This window comes from Motacilla alba, chromosome 23 (assembly GCF_015832195.1).
Source record: "Motacilla alba alba isolate MOTALB_02 chromosome 23, Motacilla_alba_V1.0_pri, whole genome shotgun sequence".
Taxonomy (NCBI): Eukaryota; Metazoa; Chordata; class Aves; order Passeriformes; family Motacillidae; genus Motacilla; species Motacilla alba.
The window spans coordinates 4,512,572-4,528,878 of NC_052038.1; the positions used below are offsets into that span (position 1 = coordinate 4,512,572).

General features: G+C 52.2%; 2 protein-coding genes across 2 annotated transcripts in view; one reads left to right on the forward strand and one right to left on the reverse strand.

Moving 5' to 3' along the window:
- The window catches only part of CSMD2 (CUB and Sushi multiple domains 2), a 238,525-nt gene extending 222,375 nt beyond the window's left edge, over positions 1-16,150 (forward strand). The window contains exons 51-63 of the mRNA XM_038161173.1: positions 326-520; positions 2,049-2,222; positions 3,150-3,323; positions 6,227-6,400; positions 7,236-7,424; positions 8,845-9,018; positions 9,918-10,100; positions 10,701-10,877; positions 12,366-12,545; positions 13,960-14,133; positions 15,123-15,296; positions 15,685-15,763; positions 16,147-16,150. Of these exons, the coding sequence (XP_038017101.1) occupies positions 326-520; positions 2,049-2,222; positions 3,150-3,323; positions 6,227-6,400; positions 7,236-7,424; positions 8,845-9,018; positions 9,918-10,100; positions 10,701-10,877; positions 12,366-12,545; positions 13,960-14,133; positions 15,123-15,296; positions 15,685-15,763; positions 16,147-16,150 (2,051 nt within the window). The remainder of the gene's footprint in view (positions 1-325; positions 521-2,048; positions 2,223-3,149; positions 3,324-6,226; positions 6,401-7,235; positions 7,425-8,844; positions 9,019-9,917; positions 10,101-10,700; positions 10,878-12,365; positions 12,546-13,959; positions 14,134-15,122; positions 15,297-15,684; positions 15,764-16,146) is intronic.
- A 95-nt stretch (positions 16,151-16,245) lies between these two features.
- The window catches only part of LOC119711237 (collagen alpha-2(IX) chain-like), a 10,186-nt gene continuing 10,124 nt past the window's right edge, over positions 16,246-16,307 (reverse strand). The window contains exon 18 of the mRNA XM_038161174.1: positions 16,246-16,289. Coding sequence (XP_038017102.1) covers positions 16,246-16,289 — 44 coding nt within the window. The remainder of the gene's footprint in view (positions 16,290-16,307) is intronic.

Sequence of the window (16,307 nt, forward strand, 5' to 3'; positions counted from 1 at the left end):
TGCAGCTTCAGCTAACGAAGTCATTTACCCCAGGTTTGCTCCCCCCCAACTCACTGTGTTTCCATTTCTGAGGGCCTGAGGCAGTGAGGTGTCCTTGATGCCCATTATATGATTTTAACTCCACTGCAAGGGCTTTTTCTCTTTGGATTTCAGGCAACATCACCACTTACAACATTACCCACAAAGTTTTCCTTTCGATTCTCAACCACAGCCCCACCAGGGGATACACCCCTCATTGAAAACACACCCCACCTGGATTTTTTGAGGGTTGAAACCTCACTTAGCCAAGTCTGTGCCATTTTCTCTGTGCCATTTGCCCCCTCAGCCGTGACGTGCCCCGACGTGAGCAGCATCGCGGTGGAGCACGGCCGCTGGCGCCTCACCTACGAGGTGCAGTACCACTACAACGCCCAGCTGATGCTCATCTGTGACCCTGGCTACTACTACACGGGCCAGAGGGTCATCAGCTGCCAGGCCAACGGCACCTGGAGCATCGGGGAGCCCGTGCCCACCTGTAAAAGTAAGAGCAGGGGCACCCCAGGGTGGCCCCGGGGGCTGGTTTTATGTTTGGGCTCAGCAAATCCCAGCCCTGGGGGTTTCAGGGTGGTTCTGGTGGTGGATAACGAAGGAGGTGGTGCCCTTTGGGTACAGGATGGCATGGTCTGGTGCAGATTTTGGGAGGAAATCCAGCCCTGGGAGGGCAAAGAGGGACTGGGATGGATTTCCCAGAGGAGCTGTGGCTGCCCCATCCCTTCCAACCCACCCCAACCCTGGAAGTGTCCCAGGACATGCTGGGGCAAACTGGGATAATGGAAGGTGTCCCTGCTGTGGGGTGGAACTTAATTACTCCTGGCAGCAGCCGAGGTGGAAACAGCAGAGCTGCTGGAGGGGAGTTGGGATGCAGGGAGACGTCTGGATGTGATTCCTGGTTTAATCCCAGCTCTTCTCTGGGATTTCAAGCCCTTCAGCTCAGCTGTTGCTGTGGGGTCCCAGCAGCTTCTCTGTCACAGCTGCTCTGAAGCCAGGGCTTTTAAGGAGGAAAAATAAAGAATTCTGCTGTCAAGTCTCAGCTCTCACACAAACACCAGGTTTACAAGGGTAACAGTGTCACCTGCAAATCAAACCCAACGGGGCACACCAGCAGCTCTCAGTTGTTCTGACACCACTGCTGTGCTTTGGATCTCTCCTTTTGTCAGAGGTGGAGGGTTTTTCTCTCCAAGTGCAGACAGAAGCAGCAAAATCTCTCCTTCCCTGCTGCCTGCCTTTGTTTGTGGAGCTGTGACTGCTGGCGTGGGTGACAGATGTACTTTTCCCCCTGCCAGCTCTTCCTCTGGATCTGGGAGCAGGAGCTTGACCTCCTTTTGTTCCCTCAGCCTTATTGCCACCTAAATCCAAGTGACAGGATCTTGGCAGTGCCCCGAGGTCAGGAGCACCCAGCGGGAGCCCTGGCGGGTTTGCAGAGCTCGAAGGCAGAGAAAATGAAGATAAAATCAAGAGCTGGAGTTCTGAGGGGGAGTTGGGTTTGCAGGGGCTCCTGCATCCCACAAACCCAGCTGGGATCTGCAGATCTTGGGATTTTGGCTTGTGGGGGAAAGCTGGACTTCACTTTTAATTAGGAACTTTATGCCATTCCAAGGTCAGACTGGACAAGGCTAGCAGCAACCTGGCCTAGTGGGAGATGTCCCCACTCATGACCTTTAAGGTCCCTTCCAGCCCACCCCATTCCATGATTCTGTGGGAATCAGGCTTCCTGCTGCATCCAGCAATGGGTTAATGACAGAAGAATATTCCTGTGTGAGGAAGTTCTGGTGTGAAAAAATCCTTTGGTTCCTTCCCAGCCTGTCTTTAGTGTTTCCCTCATGTCCTGAAGCATAAATACTAACAGCTCTTATTTTTGTCACCTCGTCTAACATGGCTCTGGAATTATTACAATTCCTGGAATTATTTCATGAACTTTCCCGCTCCAGCAATAGCTCCTGGTGCTGTGCCTGGATGCATTCCTTCAAAACCCAGCCTGTATTCTCACTATCCTTTGGGATCTGTCCTAGTTATCTCCTGTGGGGACCTGCCCACCCCTCCCAACGGGAACAAGATCGGGACCCTCACCAGCTACGGGGCCACTGCCATCTTCTCCTGCAACACTGGCTACACCCTGGTGGGCTCCCGGGTCCGGGAGTGCATGGCCAACGGGCTCTGGAGCGGGGCTGAGGTCAGGTGTCTGGGTAGGTACCCCTTGGCACACTCCTGTGGCACCCACGGGTGTGGGAAAGGCTCCTGGAGGCTCCTCAGGAGGGAGCAGGGGATTTAGGCACTGATATCAACCCTGCGGGGTTTGAAGTGGATGTAAAAGGGAGGCAGAGTTTGATTCCTGTGTGGGAAAGGCTCCTCAGAAGGGAACAGGGGATTTAGGCACTGATATCCACCCTGCGGGGTTTGAAGTGGATGTAAAAGGGAGCAGAGTTTGATTCCTGCGTCCTCAAGAGGTGTGAGGTGTTGGGAGAGTTTTGGGATGGGGATGTTCGTTTATGACAGCAGAGTCCTGAGTTAACAGCCTGGAGGTGAAAGAGGACAGGTTTGGGTTGGATATTGGGATGGATTCTTCCCTATAAAGAGCATGGTATGGATTGGCCAGAGAAGCTGGGGCTGCCCCATCCCTGGAAGTGTCCAAGGAGGGGTTGGACAAGGCTTGGAGTGACCAGGGATGGTGGAAGGTGTCCTTGTGGACAACCCTTATGTTCCCATCCAACCCAAACCAGTCTGGGCATTGTGAACCCCATCCATGCCCAGAGGAGCTGGGGCTGCCCCATCCCTGGAAGTGTCCAAGGAGAGGTTGGACATGGCATGGTGGAAGTTGTCCCTGTGAACAATCCTTAGGTTCCCTTCCAACCCAAACCAGTCTGGGCATTGTGAACCCCATCCATGCCCAGAGAAGCTGTGGCTGCCCCATCCCTGGAAGAGTCCAAGGAGAGGTTGGACAGGGTGACCTGGCATGGTGGAAGATGTCCCTGTGGACAATCCTTACGTTCCCTTCCAACCCAACCCAGTCTGGGCTTCTCTCCACCCCAATCCCACAGAGATCCGAGCGATGCCTTTTGGGGGGACGCCTTTGATGGGGTCTCCAGGTGATTCCTGCTGTTTTCCCCCTCCAGCCGGGCACTGTGGCGTGCCCAGCCCCATTGTGAATGGGCAGATCAACGGGGAGAACTACAACTACCGGGGCAGCGTGGTGTACCAGTGCCAGCCCGGCTTCCGCCTCATCGGCATGTCCGTGCGCATCTGCCAGCAGGACCACCGCTGGTCCGGCAAGACCCCTGTCTGTGTGCGTAAGTACTTGTCATTCCTTCAGCCCTGGGGGGGAAAAATCCAGCCAGGAGGGCCTGGAAGGGGCTGTGGAAGGGGTTGTGGAAAGGGGTTGTGCAGAGCTCACACCCACGAGTGTGGGGTGGCCGTGCACGCACCTTCGGGGTGTTTCGCTATCGAGACTCCATTTTCTTCATGCAGGAAAAAACCTGTTCTTTATTCACATAACTCCTTTTTATACAGTTTTACAGACCTTGTATGTCTTTCCAATTGGTTAGTAGCTTTTTTTCCAATTACTTTATTGGTTAGTGTCCGTCGAATCTTTCGATTCTTAAATTTTTGTGTGCGTAAGTACTTGTCATTCCTTCAGCCTTGGGGGGGAAATCCGGCCAGGAGGGCTTGGAAGGGGCTGTGGAAGGGGTTGTGGAAGGGGCTGGGCAGAGCTCACACTCCCAAGATGTGGAATGGTCATGCACGCACGTTTGGGATGTTTTTCTATCAGAATAAATCACTCGGGGGCTTGTGATAAATAAATAAAATTAATCCATTTTCTTCATGCAGGAAGAATCCTATTCTTTATTCACATAACTCCTTTTTGTGTAGTTTTACAGACCTCGTGTGTCACTCCAATTGGTTAGTAGCTTTCTGGCCAATTATTTTATTGGCTAATAAAAGGTGTCCTAAAGGTGTTTACTTGTCCATCAAATCTCTCTATTCTTAAATTCTTTACGCATTTTTTTTCACCGATTTTCATGGGATGGATTTAATGTTTATACAGGTGCTAGTTGTTTTTCACCCAGGAATACATTGTTATGTTAATGAACTGTTCACACCAGGGAACTTGCAAAGTGCTCGCTTGACAGGCCAGCCACTGATCTAACAGAGCAGGCCTGGTTTTATGAGGCCTTTCTTTTATAATTTTTCTACCTTACTGCAACATTTTGCAAGACCATGCCTGGGTCTCTCCAAGAAAAGATCCTTTGTGGTTCAAAAATTCCACTGGATTTCTCCTTCCCAAGCCCAGCTGAAGGTGTGGGGTCAGAGGAGAGGAGACTTTTTGGGGTCAGAGGGTGTTAAAGGCAGGCACAGCCCTACAAACACACCCTGGTGGTCACAATCCTTGAATCCTTGAGAGCCGTGTCCGTGGAAAATCAGGATCTCTCCTCTACTCCCCCCAAATCACCTTGCCCAGCCTCCTCGTTTATCTTCCCAGGAAATGACCCAATTAACCAACTCCCTGCAGCTCTCAGGTGTTGATAAGCTGAAGCATCTTCTTATCAACGGGCAGCACAATCCGTGAATTTCATATCGTGGTGCTCCAGTTGTTTGTTCCCATCTCTCCTGTCTGGTTTGGAGCTTCCTGTGCTGGGGCACAACAAGAACAAGATGGGAAGGAGGGAATGACCAGGCAGAATCCAGCCTGAAAACAAAAATTCAGGATTAAGTTGGCAAAGTTAGCGGTGACTCCAAAATTTGGGGGGTGTCTGAGATCCTGCTGGAGATTTCTAGAAGAAGAATGGTTGGAAAGGGTGGAATTTACTCTCATGCCCATGGCAGGGGCTGGAATGGGATGGGCTTTAAACTCCTTTCTATCCCAAACCATTCTGGAATTCTGAGTTATTACACACTTTAGGCCTTGGGGTAGCAGAAATTTGGGATTGTTGATCCGAGCTCTGGTGGGGTCTGGAAAGAGGCACCCCAGGGCTTCATTGGCCCCACTCAGGGCACAGCACCATTCCCAGTTCTCCTGGGATTTCCCCTCCCAGCCTGCTGCAGTCACCTCCTCTGTTTGATCCGTGGAAATGTGGGAAGCCTTTTTTTTTATCCAAGGACAGAATCCCTCCCATTTCCAAACATGTGGGATGATATCCCAAACCTGCTTCCTGCAGCATTCCATATTTCTCATTTCTCCCTGTCACCAGCTTGGAGCAGGAATAAATCCCCATCCCTGTCCTCCAGCCCACCTGGGCACTCACATTTGTCATGGATCTTTTGTGGGAATTTCATCTTCCCTTCAATCTCCTGGTGCTGGCAGCTGGCCAGGAAAGCCAAATTTGTCCTGATGGACAAATCAGGACATTCCATGTGACAATGATCAATAAAGCTTTGTCCTCAGCTGTCCCAGGATGTCACATTCCTTAGGCAGCCCAGAATCTCCTGATGGCTCATCCCGAGTTTGCTTTTGTGCCCTGGAGCTGGCTGGAATCAAAGGCTCTGCCAGCAGCAGGGCTGTGCCCTCCCTGTGTCACCTGCTGAGGTGACAGCAGAGTGTTCCAGCCACTTCCCAGAAGTATTTGGGATGCTGGAATTGGCTTTGCTTCCCTGGGAGTTGCCAGAGCAGCTCCTGTGCCCTTCACCTCATCCCAAGCCAACAGCAGCCTCAGGGAAAAAAAAAAAAAACTCAAAAAAAATTTCCTCACTTCAGGGATTTGGAAGTAAATTTTCCCCACAAAGTTTCTCCTACTTGGGCAGATTTCATCTCTTCAGGCCCTGTGCTGGAATTCTGATTTTCCTCCTATTTTCCCTTTTTCCCCACTGCTTCCAGGTGTAACTTTTCCCTGCAGGGAGCAGCCAGGACTGGCACAGGGAGAGAGGGAGGGAACAGCAGAGTTTGGGATGCCAGGGTTAGTGTGGGATTAAGAGCAGGAGGTGGGGTTTTTGAGAGGGATATGTGGTGTAAATCAGTGGGATCCTGGCACACAGCTGCCTGGAGAGGGATGCAGGGAATTCCTGGTGCCACTAAAACCTACCAAAATCCCTTTCTCTCAATGTGATCCTGTATCTCCACAGAGCATACCCCAAATCTTTGGGTTTGGGGATTGACGTGGGGATTTTTGTGCTCTCCTACCTTCACAATTTTTTTCAGTGAATAATCCACTTTTTCTCCAGGAACAAATCCAGTGACATTTCCATTTTGTCCTTGCAGCCATCACCTGTGGCCACCCTGGCAACCCCCCCAATGGCCTCACCCAGGGCTCCCAGTTCAACCTCAACGACGTGGCCAAATTCCAGTGCAACCCCGGCTTCCGCCTGGAAGGAGCTTCCCAATCCCAGTGCCTGGCCAACGGCCAGTGGAGCAGCACCCTGCCCTCCTGCCGAGGTCAGTCTGGGCCTTCCTTGGGGATTTCTCCATCTTCCCAAGGCAGAAATCCCTGGAAACCTCCCAGGGGATGTCCGGGGGATGTTGGAGATCCCAGGGCCGCTGTAAATCCCATGGATCAAACCTTGGAATTTTCTCACCTCTCTGTGTCCTCCAAGGAGTTGGAGTGTGTTGGAAAAGGAAATTTGAGATCAGACCCAAATTTGGGGTGTTAAGAGGGTGTTAAAGGCAGGCAGAGCCCTACAAACACACCCTGGTGGTCACAATCCATGTCCATGGAAAATCAGGATCTCTCCTCTTCTCCCCCCCAGATCACCTTGTCCAACCTCCGTGTTTATCTTCCCAGGAAATATCTTCCCACAGCTTTGTGCAGAGCCCTCTTCCCTTTTTCCCATGGGATCAGCACTCAGGTTCACTTCCCAAATCCCCTCCCCTCCCTGCACTCCTTCCCTCTGCATTCCCCTAATCCTGGATCTCTGGCCGTGCTCGATTATTGGTTATTCCCTGCTGGATGATGGAAATCCCAGTTTGGGATCAGTTATTCCCAGCTGGATAATCTAAATCCCAATTTGGGGCTGGAGATCCAGCCCCTGCTGCTGGGTGAGAACCTGCAGGATTGCCTGGACTCCCTTTTTCCCCCCTTTTCACAAAAAAAATTTCCACTCCCACCATCAAAAATCTTAGAGGGGGAAAAAAAACCAAACCTTAAATCACAGCATAAAATCTTCAATTTCCCACCTTGTTTTTTTTTTTTTTTTTTTGGAGAATCCACGTTTTCTGCCTCACCCTTTGCTTCCCATTATTTTTTGGGTGTTGTTCTGTTGTTTGTTTGCAGTTGTGAACTGTTCTGACCCCGGGCACCTGGAAAACAGCATCCGGCAAGTGCAGCCGAGCGGCCCCCACAGGTTCAGCTTCGGCACCACCGTGTCCTATCAGTGCATCCACGGATTTTATTTGTTGGGAACACACGTCCTGACGTGCCAGGGCGATGGCACGTGGGACAGAGCCCTCCCCCAGTGCCTTTGTAAGTGGCCCCAACCCTCCCTGTCCAGCCCATCTCATGGGGTTTAGCAGGATTCATGAGGGGAAAATCCCTCCCCCCAAAAAAAATCCACGTGGGAATGATCCCAGTGGCTTCAGGAGCTTCCCAGGGAAGGGGGTTTGGAGTTGAGGAGAGGGATCCTGCTGGAAGGCATTCTCTGTGTAGGGACACGCAGATCCTGATGCATTTTGGAGGATTCCGGGTGGAATCCTGATGGGTTTTGGGATTTGAAGAGAGGATCTCACTGCAGGAGGTTCTCTGTGTAGGGACAGGTGGATCCCGATGGATTTTGGGGGTTCCAGGTGGAATCTCAATGAATTTTGGGGTTTGAGGAAAGGATCCTGCTGCAGGGGGTTCCCTGTATAAGGATGGGTGGGTCTTAATGGATTTTGGTGGTTCCAGGTGGAATCCTGATGGGTTTTGGGATTTGAAGAGAGGATCCTGCTGCAGGGGGTTCTCTGTGTAAGGGCAGGTGTATCCCAATCAATTTTAGGGGGTTGAGGAGAGGATCCAGCTGGGATGGTGCAGGTGGAGAGGGCAGGAGCAGCTCTGGAGCACAGGGAGAGCTCACCTGAGTGACTGAGGGTACACCTGAGTGAGTGAGGACACACCTGAGTGAGGGCTCACCTGAGTGAGTGGGTCCCAGTCTTACACTGGGAATTTGGGATCCAGAGTGGATTTTAGCTGCCTTAGGGAGGTGCAGGCAGGAGCAGCCCCACCCCAGCATGATCAGTTTGTCCCTTTGGGCTCTAAACCAGCTTCAATCCCATTCCCTTCCCTTGGGAATGGTCTCAGAACTCCGGAAATTCCAATTGGCTTCAGCTGTTCCAAAGCTGGGATTGTTCCTTTTGTTTTTTCCATGTTTATCCCTCCACACCAAATCCTACCGAGCAGTTTTGGGCACATTTTCCTTTCCTTTTGTCCTGTCCTCACCCCTTGCATGGATCCTGGGGAGTTGGTGAGTGATGATCCATGTTCCCACAGCCAGGAGGGAATTCCTGTTAAAACCCCAATCCCAGGCTCCCTCAACTCCCTTGAGTACAAGGGATCTCCTTCCTTAAAACGTTGGGATTTGGAGGATTTGTTTGCATTTGGAAACCCAGGTCAGTTTTACCACTGATTCCGTGGATTCCTGGGGTTCAAAGTTTAAAAAAAAAAAAAGAGATTTTCCCATGTTTTTGTTTCTTGTGTGTTGAACTTCCCTGGGAGGGTGGGGAGGCCTTGGCACATGTGCCCAGAGCAACTGGAAGTGTCCAAGGCCAGGCTGGACAGGCCTTGGAGCAACCTGGGATAGGGAAAAGCATCCCTGCCCATGGAAAGGGTTGGAATTAACTGATGTTTAAGGTCCCTCCAAACCAGAATTCTGGAATCCCCGGGTGCTGAAGCTGTGTCTCTCTTGCAGTGGTGTCATGTGGCCACCCCGGGTCCCCTCCCCACGCGCAGATCTCGGGGGACAAGCACACGGTGGGCTCCGTGGTCAGGTACAGCTGCCTGGGCAGGCGCACGCTGGTGGGCAATGCCACGCGGATGTGCCAGCTGGACGGGCGCTGGAGCGGCTCCCTGCCACACTGCTCTGGTGAGGGGCCCTGGGAGGGCACTGCGGGGTCACCCGGCCACGGTCACCCATTCATGGTCACCCGTTCATGGTCAGCCAGCCATGGTCACCAAACCATGGTCACCTGTTCATGGTCAGCTAGCCATGGTCAGCTAGCCATGGTCACCCGTTCATGGTCACCCGTTCATGGTCACCCGTTCATGGTCACCCAGCCATGGTCACCCCTTCATGGTCAGCCAGCCATGGTCACCCAGCCACGGTCACCCGTTCATGGTCATCCATTCGTGGTCACCTATTCTTGGTCACCTGTTCACAGTCACCCAGCCATGCTCACCCATTTAGGGTCACCTGTTTATGGTCACCTGTTCATGGTCACCCATTTATGGTCATCCAGCCATTGTCATCACCTCCCACCCATCGTCACCTACTCCTTGTGCCTTGAGGAGGCAGCACTTCCCTTCCCTCAACTTCCCTGAACTTCCCTTCCCTTCCCTGAACATGGGTTGGACTCAATGATTTAAAGGTCTCTTCCAACCTAGAAATTCTGTGAGTCTGTGAACTTCCCCAACCCTTCCCTTTTCCCTTTTCCCTTTTCCCTTTTCCCTTTTCCCTTCCCATCCCTTCCTCCCATGCTCCAACCCCTCCTTGTTCCCTGAGTCCCAGCTGCTCAGGGCTGGCTTGGAACACGTGGGAATTCCTTCGTGGAGGGGAAACATCCCTGGGGCTGATGCTGGAGGCTCCACCTTGGGATTTGGGAATTGTGGTCATGTTTGCATCCAGCTCAAAACCAGGGGGCTCCTGGAACAAGGGAATATTTAATTTGGAATTCCGCTGCTCTGCTGGGTGTGGAATTCCCGATGAGGGTGACAAGAGCCACCATCCCCTGGTGGCTCTGGTGACTCTGTGCTCTCCCTGGGCAGGGGGCAGCCAGGGCGTGTGCGGCGACCCCGGGATCCCTTCCCATGGCATTGGGCTGGGGGACGCCTTCGACGTGGGCAGCGTGGTGCGGTTCAGCTGCGAGCCCGGCTACTCCCTGCGGGGCTCCTCCGAGAGGATCTGCCACGCCAACGGCTCCTGGAGTGGCACGCAGCCCGAATGCGAAGGTATTCCTGTGCCACAGCCCCCGGAGCTGCCCCGGTGTCCCCAGAGCTGCCCCAAGGTCCCCAGAGCTGCCCCAGTGTCCCCAGAATTGCTCTGATGTCCCCAGTGCTATTCTGGTGTCTCCAGAGCTCCCCAGTGTTCTCAGGACTACCCCAGTGTCCCCAGAATTGCTCTGATGTCCCCAGAGCTGCCCTGTTGTTCCCAGAGGAGCTCTGGAGTCCCCAGAGCTGCCCCAGTGTACCCAGGACTGCCCCAGTGTCCCCAGAGCTATTCTAGTGTCCCCAGAGCTGCCCCGGTGTCCCCAGAACTGCTCCGGTGTCTCCAGAATTGCTCTGATATCCCCAGAGCTGCCCTGGTGTTCCCAAAACACCTCCAGTGTCCCCAGAAGTGCTGTACTCTCCCCAGAATTCCTCTGATGTCCCCAGAATTCCTCTATGTCCCCAGGACTGCTCTGGTGTCCCCAGAATGGTTCTGGTGTCCCCAGAAGCATTCTCATGTCCCCAGAACTTGCCTTTACTGAGGACAGGCAGTGCAGGAAGGGCCCCTCTGGGGGTTGGTTTGTGCTCCCTGGGTTATTTTAATTCCCCCGTTTCCCCTGGCAGTGATTTCCTGCGGGAATCCCGGCACGCCCAGCAACGCCCGGGTGATCTTCAACGACGGCCTGGTGTTCTCCAGCTCCATCATCTACCAGTGCAGGGAAGGTTATTATTCCACAGGGGTGCTGAGCAGGCACTGCACCGTCAACGGCACCTGGACTGGGACCAGCCCCGAGTGCACTGGTGAGCACTGGTGCTGCCTCAGGTTTAGCTTTTGTGTTTTTCAGGTTCTGTGCTGCTTTAGTGGGTGGGTCTGAGCTTCATATGAGGGGATGGTGAGCTCTCTGCACAGAGCAGGGAGACAAAACAATTCCTGCTCCAGCTGGGGACCAAGGAGAACCACCCAAATTTCAGCCCCAAGAGCAGAAACAACGTGGGATGAAGAGAGAAAAACAAATCGACTTTATAACCTAAAGCTGGAATTGGACAATTAACTCCAATATGCAAATAGAGCAGAACTTATTAAAATGTGAGACCCTGTGACCAGTCATCCATTTTTTGTGTCTATTTTGGTTCATCCTGGGTGCAGCCCTGGCTGGGCTCTTGTGCTGCCCAAGGTGGATCCATGGAGGCCTTCTAATAAATCCCTGCTTTATTCTTTAACTCTGCCTAGTCTCTGTTCTAGGCCAGGCTTCACTGGGATGGAATCCTGTCCCAGGGAGAGAGGAAGGATGAGCTGCCAGGCCCAGCTGTGCCCACATGGTGCCTTTTTGGGGCTACCCAAAAAACAGAGGCCAGACAAAGTTAAAAGAATAAAAATCAGTTATATTTGTTATATTTATTGAAGGGTCTTCAGGTACATTTAGGGCAGACAAAGCCTCCCAGGGGCTTAACCCAAAAAATGGACAATGGGTCATGGGTTTTCACACTTTCATAATTTTGGTCCACTTTTATATTGGGGGTTCATCTTCCAGGTAATGAAGTCATTTACCCCAAGTTTGCTCCCCCCCAACTCCCTTTTGTTTCCATCTCTGGGGCCTGAGGCAGTGAGGTGTCCTTGATTGCCAGGCCTGGAGAGGAATTGTTGTGTCTGCCCAAACTGGGCAAGCAGCAGCTCACACTGTGTGTGGAGTTTGGAGTTACACACTAAAGAACTGCAGGATTACAAATAAAAGGAAAATAGAAAACCTCAAATCCTAGGTCACCAACACACAAGTGAGAGAAACTCTGCTAAAGCCTGGCCTGGCACCAGCAGCAGCTCAGCCTGGGAATTCTGCTGGGACCTAATGGAAAAATCTTGCTCTGGGGTTGTCTTTTCCCAGCTGGATGGAGGGAGAGAGCTCTGGGATAATTTTGGGAGTGGGTGTTGGCTGAGCTGGAGGGGCTCTCTGGGGCTGCTCCTGAGAGTGACATTCCTGGGGCAGGGATGTGTGTGACCTCAGGGGTGGTGACAAAGGTGGATTTACATTAGAGGAGGTGACTGGGCTAAGTGGGGAGTGCTGTGGGCAAACTGCCTTCCCTTCACCCAGGTTTGACCCGGGTTTGCTTTAATCTTTAATGAGTATTAATCCAGCTCCTTTCAAGGTCTTAATGAGCCATTAAGCTCCAGCTTGTGCTACAAACCTGCTCCACATTTAACTGGTTAAATCCCACCTCAAAAAAAAACCACTCAGGACCATGACAGGCATGGTTCCAGCTGCCAGAAATTCTCCTTTTTCCCTTCCTTGGCAGTGATCAACTGTGGAGACCCCGGCGTGCCGGCCAACGGGCTGAGGCTGGGCAGTGACTTCACCTACAACAAATCCGTGGTGTTCCAGTGCACTCCTGGCTTCATGATGGAGTCAGACAGAGCAGCTGCCCTCACCTGCACCAAAGACCGCACCTGGAACGGCACCAAACCCATCTGCAAGGGTAGGAACCCTGCAGGTGTTGCAGCAGACAAGTTTTGGAGGCCACCAGAGTTTCCCTGGAAGCCTGGCTGGGTGTTCCTCAGCTCCCTCATTCCACCCTAAGTTTGGCATTTGTCTGGGAACAGCAACACCTTGCTGTGTTCAGGGCTATCAATCTGTGCCTGGGAGGGAGGGAAGGAGCTGCTCCTCTCCGTCAAAGCCCAGGGAGTAAAGTGATTTTGCACAAAAACTCGGATCAAGCTCAGATGAAATATTGTGTTTTTCCAGCAGACGCTGTGCTGGCATCACCCAGAAACATCTGAAAAATGTTCCCTGCGAGTCTTTTCATTATTCTGAGATGGCTCCTGTGGTTCAGAGATAGAAAAGGGAAATAGGAAAGCAGTGGCTGGGCAGGCTGGTTCTGTTTTCCTCACCCCCTCCCAGCACAGATAAAACGTGTGGCAGCATCTCTGCATTCCTTTAAAAATCTAGGAAATTCACCTGTCACAGAGCTGATATAAAAACAGGCCACATAAAAACCCTCAAATGCACTCCAGCTCCTTCAGAGGCTGTAAAGAGCAATTCTTCCTCTCCTTTTTCATTCTCTGCGCTGAGCAAATGCTGCAGAAAAGATCCAGAATGTGGCCAAGAGTCTCATTTGGAGGCACAGGTTTAGCTGCTCTGAGCTGAGGAGCAGAGCGCTGCAAAAACGTCATCTCCAAACACCCCAGAGTGGGTGAAAACCCGACAGGTTGTGGCTTCAACTGCTTGTCTGAGCCTCAGCCAGGTTGTCCAAAATGTGTGAATCTTCGGGGAAATCTGGGATGAGTTTTCACGCCACGTCAGGGCAGATTTTTACCTTCAGCTGAGAACGAGCATTGACTTCAAAATCGGATTTGTAGAGATGTTGAGGAAAAAGTTCTTCCCTCAGAGGGTGGTGGGGCACTGAACAGGCTCCCCAGGGAAAGGGCACGGCCCCAGGATCTCAAGGAATGTTTGGACAACGCTCTCAGGGATGCACAGGGTGGGATTTTGGGGTGTCTGTGCAGGGCCAGGGCTTGGACTGGATGATCCTCATGGATCCTTTCCCACAGGATATTTCCTGATTTGGGATTGAACTCCAAACTTGGAAGGGTTTGATCCCACTTTGTGCCGATCCTGGGAGATGCTCTAGGAGAGCAGGACGTGACTTTGCTCCTATGTGGAATTTGCTTGTTAATGGAAATAATTAAGAAGTGGAGAGACCTGACCCTGATTTTCCTTTTTTCCTTTTCCTTTTTTCCTTCTTCTCCTTCTCCTTTTCCTATTCTTATTCATTTTCCTTTTTTCCTTTTCCTATTCCTTCTCCTTCTTCTTCTCCTTTTCCTCCTTTTTCTCCTTCTTCTCCTCCTCCTCCTTTTCCTTTTCCTCCTTTTCCATTTTTCCTCCTCCTCCAGCCATCACCTGCAGAGCTCCCCAGGCCATTCCCAACGGGAAGGTGGTGGGATCAGATTTCAGCTGGGGTTCCAGCATCAGCTACGCCTGCCTCGAGGGCTACCAGCTGTCCCTGCCCGCCGTGCTCACCTGCGAGGGCAACGGCTCCTGGAGCGGGGAGATCCCCCAGTGCTTCCGTGAGTAGGCAGCTTCCCTCTTTTCCACCAGGAATCAGCAGGATTCTGCTTCCAATCCAGGGTTTCGGGGCTTTTCCCAACCTATTTCCAAGCTCTGTGTCACTGGTTTGGCAGCTCAGGGTTTGGAGGGATCTTGCTTCCTGCCCTGTTGCTAAATGGAGTTTTCCAGCAGCTGGAATGGGAATTTTTGGTGCCGTGGTGATGCTTCAGGAGTCTGGAACCAAAGTCTGGCTGCTCTCCCACCTCCCTCATGGCTTGGTTTTTTTTAAGCCTTGGTTTGGCACCTCTAAGGAGGAGGCAGGAACACAGGTGGTCACTCCAGGGACACTGGTGGTCACTCTACCCCTGTGACAGAGGGGTGAGGCCACATTTGGGATGAATCCGGGCATTTTCCATGTTCCTGCCTACAAAACATCCTCAAAACTGGGTGTTTGCCCTCAGTGACCCAATCTTCTGCAATCAGCACTCCTGGAACTGCCAAAAAATCCTTTGGCAAAGGGCACCATGTTGCAGCAGAAGTTGGGAATGTTTTGTGATATCTGGGTGGGGTTTGATGCAAAAGCAAACACCAAAAATAAAGGGAATTTAACATCTCCTGGTGCTAAAGGCAGCTCTGAGTTCCTTTTCCAGCTGCACAGTATCCATTTTCATATTAAATCCCACAAACCCCTCACTGTTCCTCACACCTTTCTGGGGATCTGGGATAATTAGTGGGCTTTCCGTGTGATACGGAGCCAAGGAACAAAGTGACACTGTGCAATTAGGGCAGAAAAAAGAGGGGGAAAAAGGCAAATCCGAGGGAGAAGGTGGAAGTTAATTAACAACCATTGACAAAAAAGAGATAATTACAAGGAGTGCAGCCAGCAACACCTTCTGCCACCCCTGATTCCTGAGCTAATCATGAAGTTGGATGGTCTGTGATAGCCATGGATGGGATGTGACATTCCTGAGGGGTCGGTGGCCACCTCCTTGTCCCTTTGCTGTTGCAGCCGTGTTCTGTGGGGACCCGGGGACCCCGGCCCAGGGCAGGAGGGAGGACCGAGGCTTCACCTACCGCTCGTCCGTGTCCTTCTCCTGCCTGGCCCCGCTGGTGCTCGTGGGGTCGGCGCGGAGGTTCTGCCAGTCCGACGGCACCTGGAGCGGGACCCAGCCCAGCTGCATCGGTAAGGGGGGCCCAGCTGAAGGATTTGGGGGCTCTCTTCACTTCCGAGTGGTCCTTGGAGATCAGGATGGGAGCAGAGGGCAGGGAGGAGGACGGGATGAGCGTGGTGCTTGGAGCTTGGGATGGTCCTTGGGAGCGGAGGGCGTGGTGTGGATGTGGGGAAGGGCTGTCCTGATCCAAGGTGTGTGTTCCCAGTTTTTCTCCCGAGGGATGAAGTGCCTCTGGTTGGTTCGTGCTGCAGCAGGCAGGGATTTAAGGAACAAGAAGATCCATGTGTTTTTCCTCGTCGCTGTGTGTTCCTTTGGAGCCAAATCCTGCTTGAGTTCCAGGACCTGTGTGCCTGGAGGGGTCTGAGCTCTCCCATAAATCCCTGTCCCTGTTTTTAACAGATCCCAGCCTCACGACGTGTGCGGATCCTGGAGTGCCTCTTTTTGGGATGCAGAACAATTCCCAGGGGTACCAGGTATGGCCATGGAAGAGGGGTGTACCACAAAGCCAGCCCTGCTTGGTCCTTGGCCCGGATTCACGTGTCCTCCCATGGATTCCTCTGTTCTCTCATGGATTCCTGTGTTATTCCATGGATTCACACATCCTCCCATGGATTCCTCTGTTCTCCCATGGATTCCTGTGTTATTCCATGGATTCACATGTTCTCCCATGGATTCCTGTGTTATTCCATGATTCACACATTCTCCCATGGATTCCTGTGTTCTCCCATGGATTCACATGGACTCACGTGTCCTCCCATAAATGCACATGTCCTCCCATGGATTCATGTTTCCTCTCATGGATTATGGTGTTCTCCCATGGATTCCTCTGTTCTCCCATGGATTCCTGTGTCCTTCCATGAGTTAATGCCTCCTATCATGGATTCATGTGTCCTCCCATGGATTCTTGCATCATTCCATGGATTAGTGTCTCCTCCATGGATTCACATGTTATCCATGGATTCACTTGTTCTCCCACGGATTCATGTGTCCTTCTTCCATGGATTCTTGCATCATTCCATAGA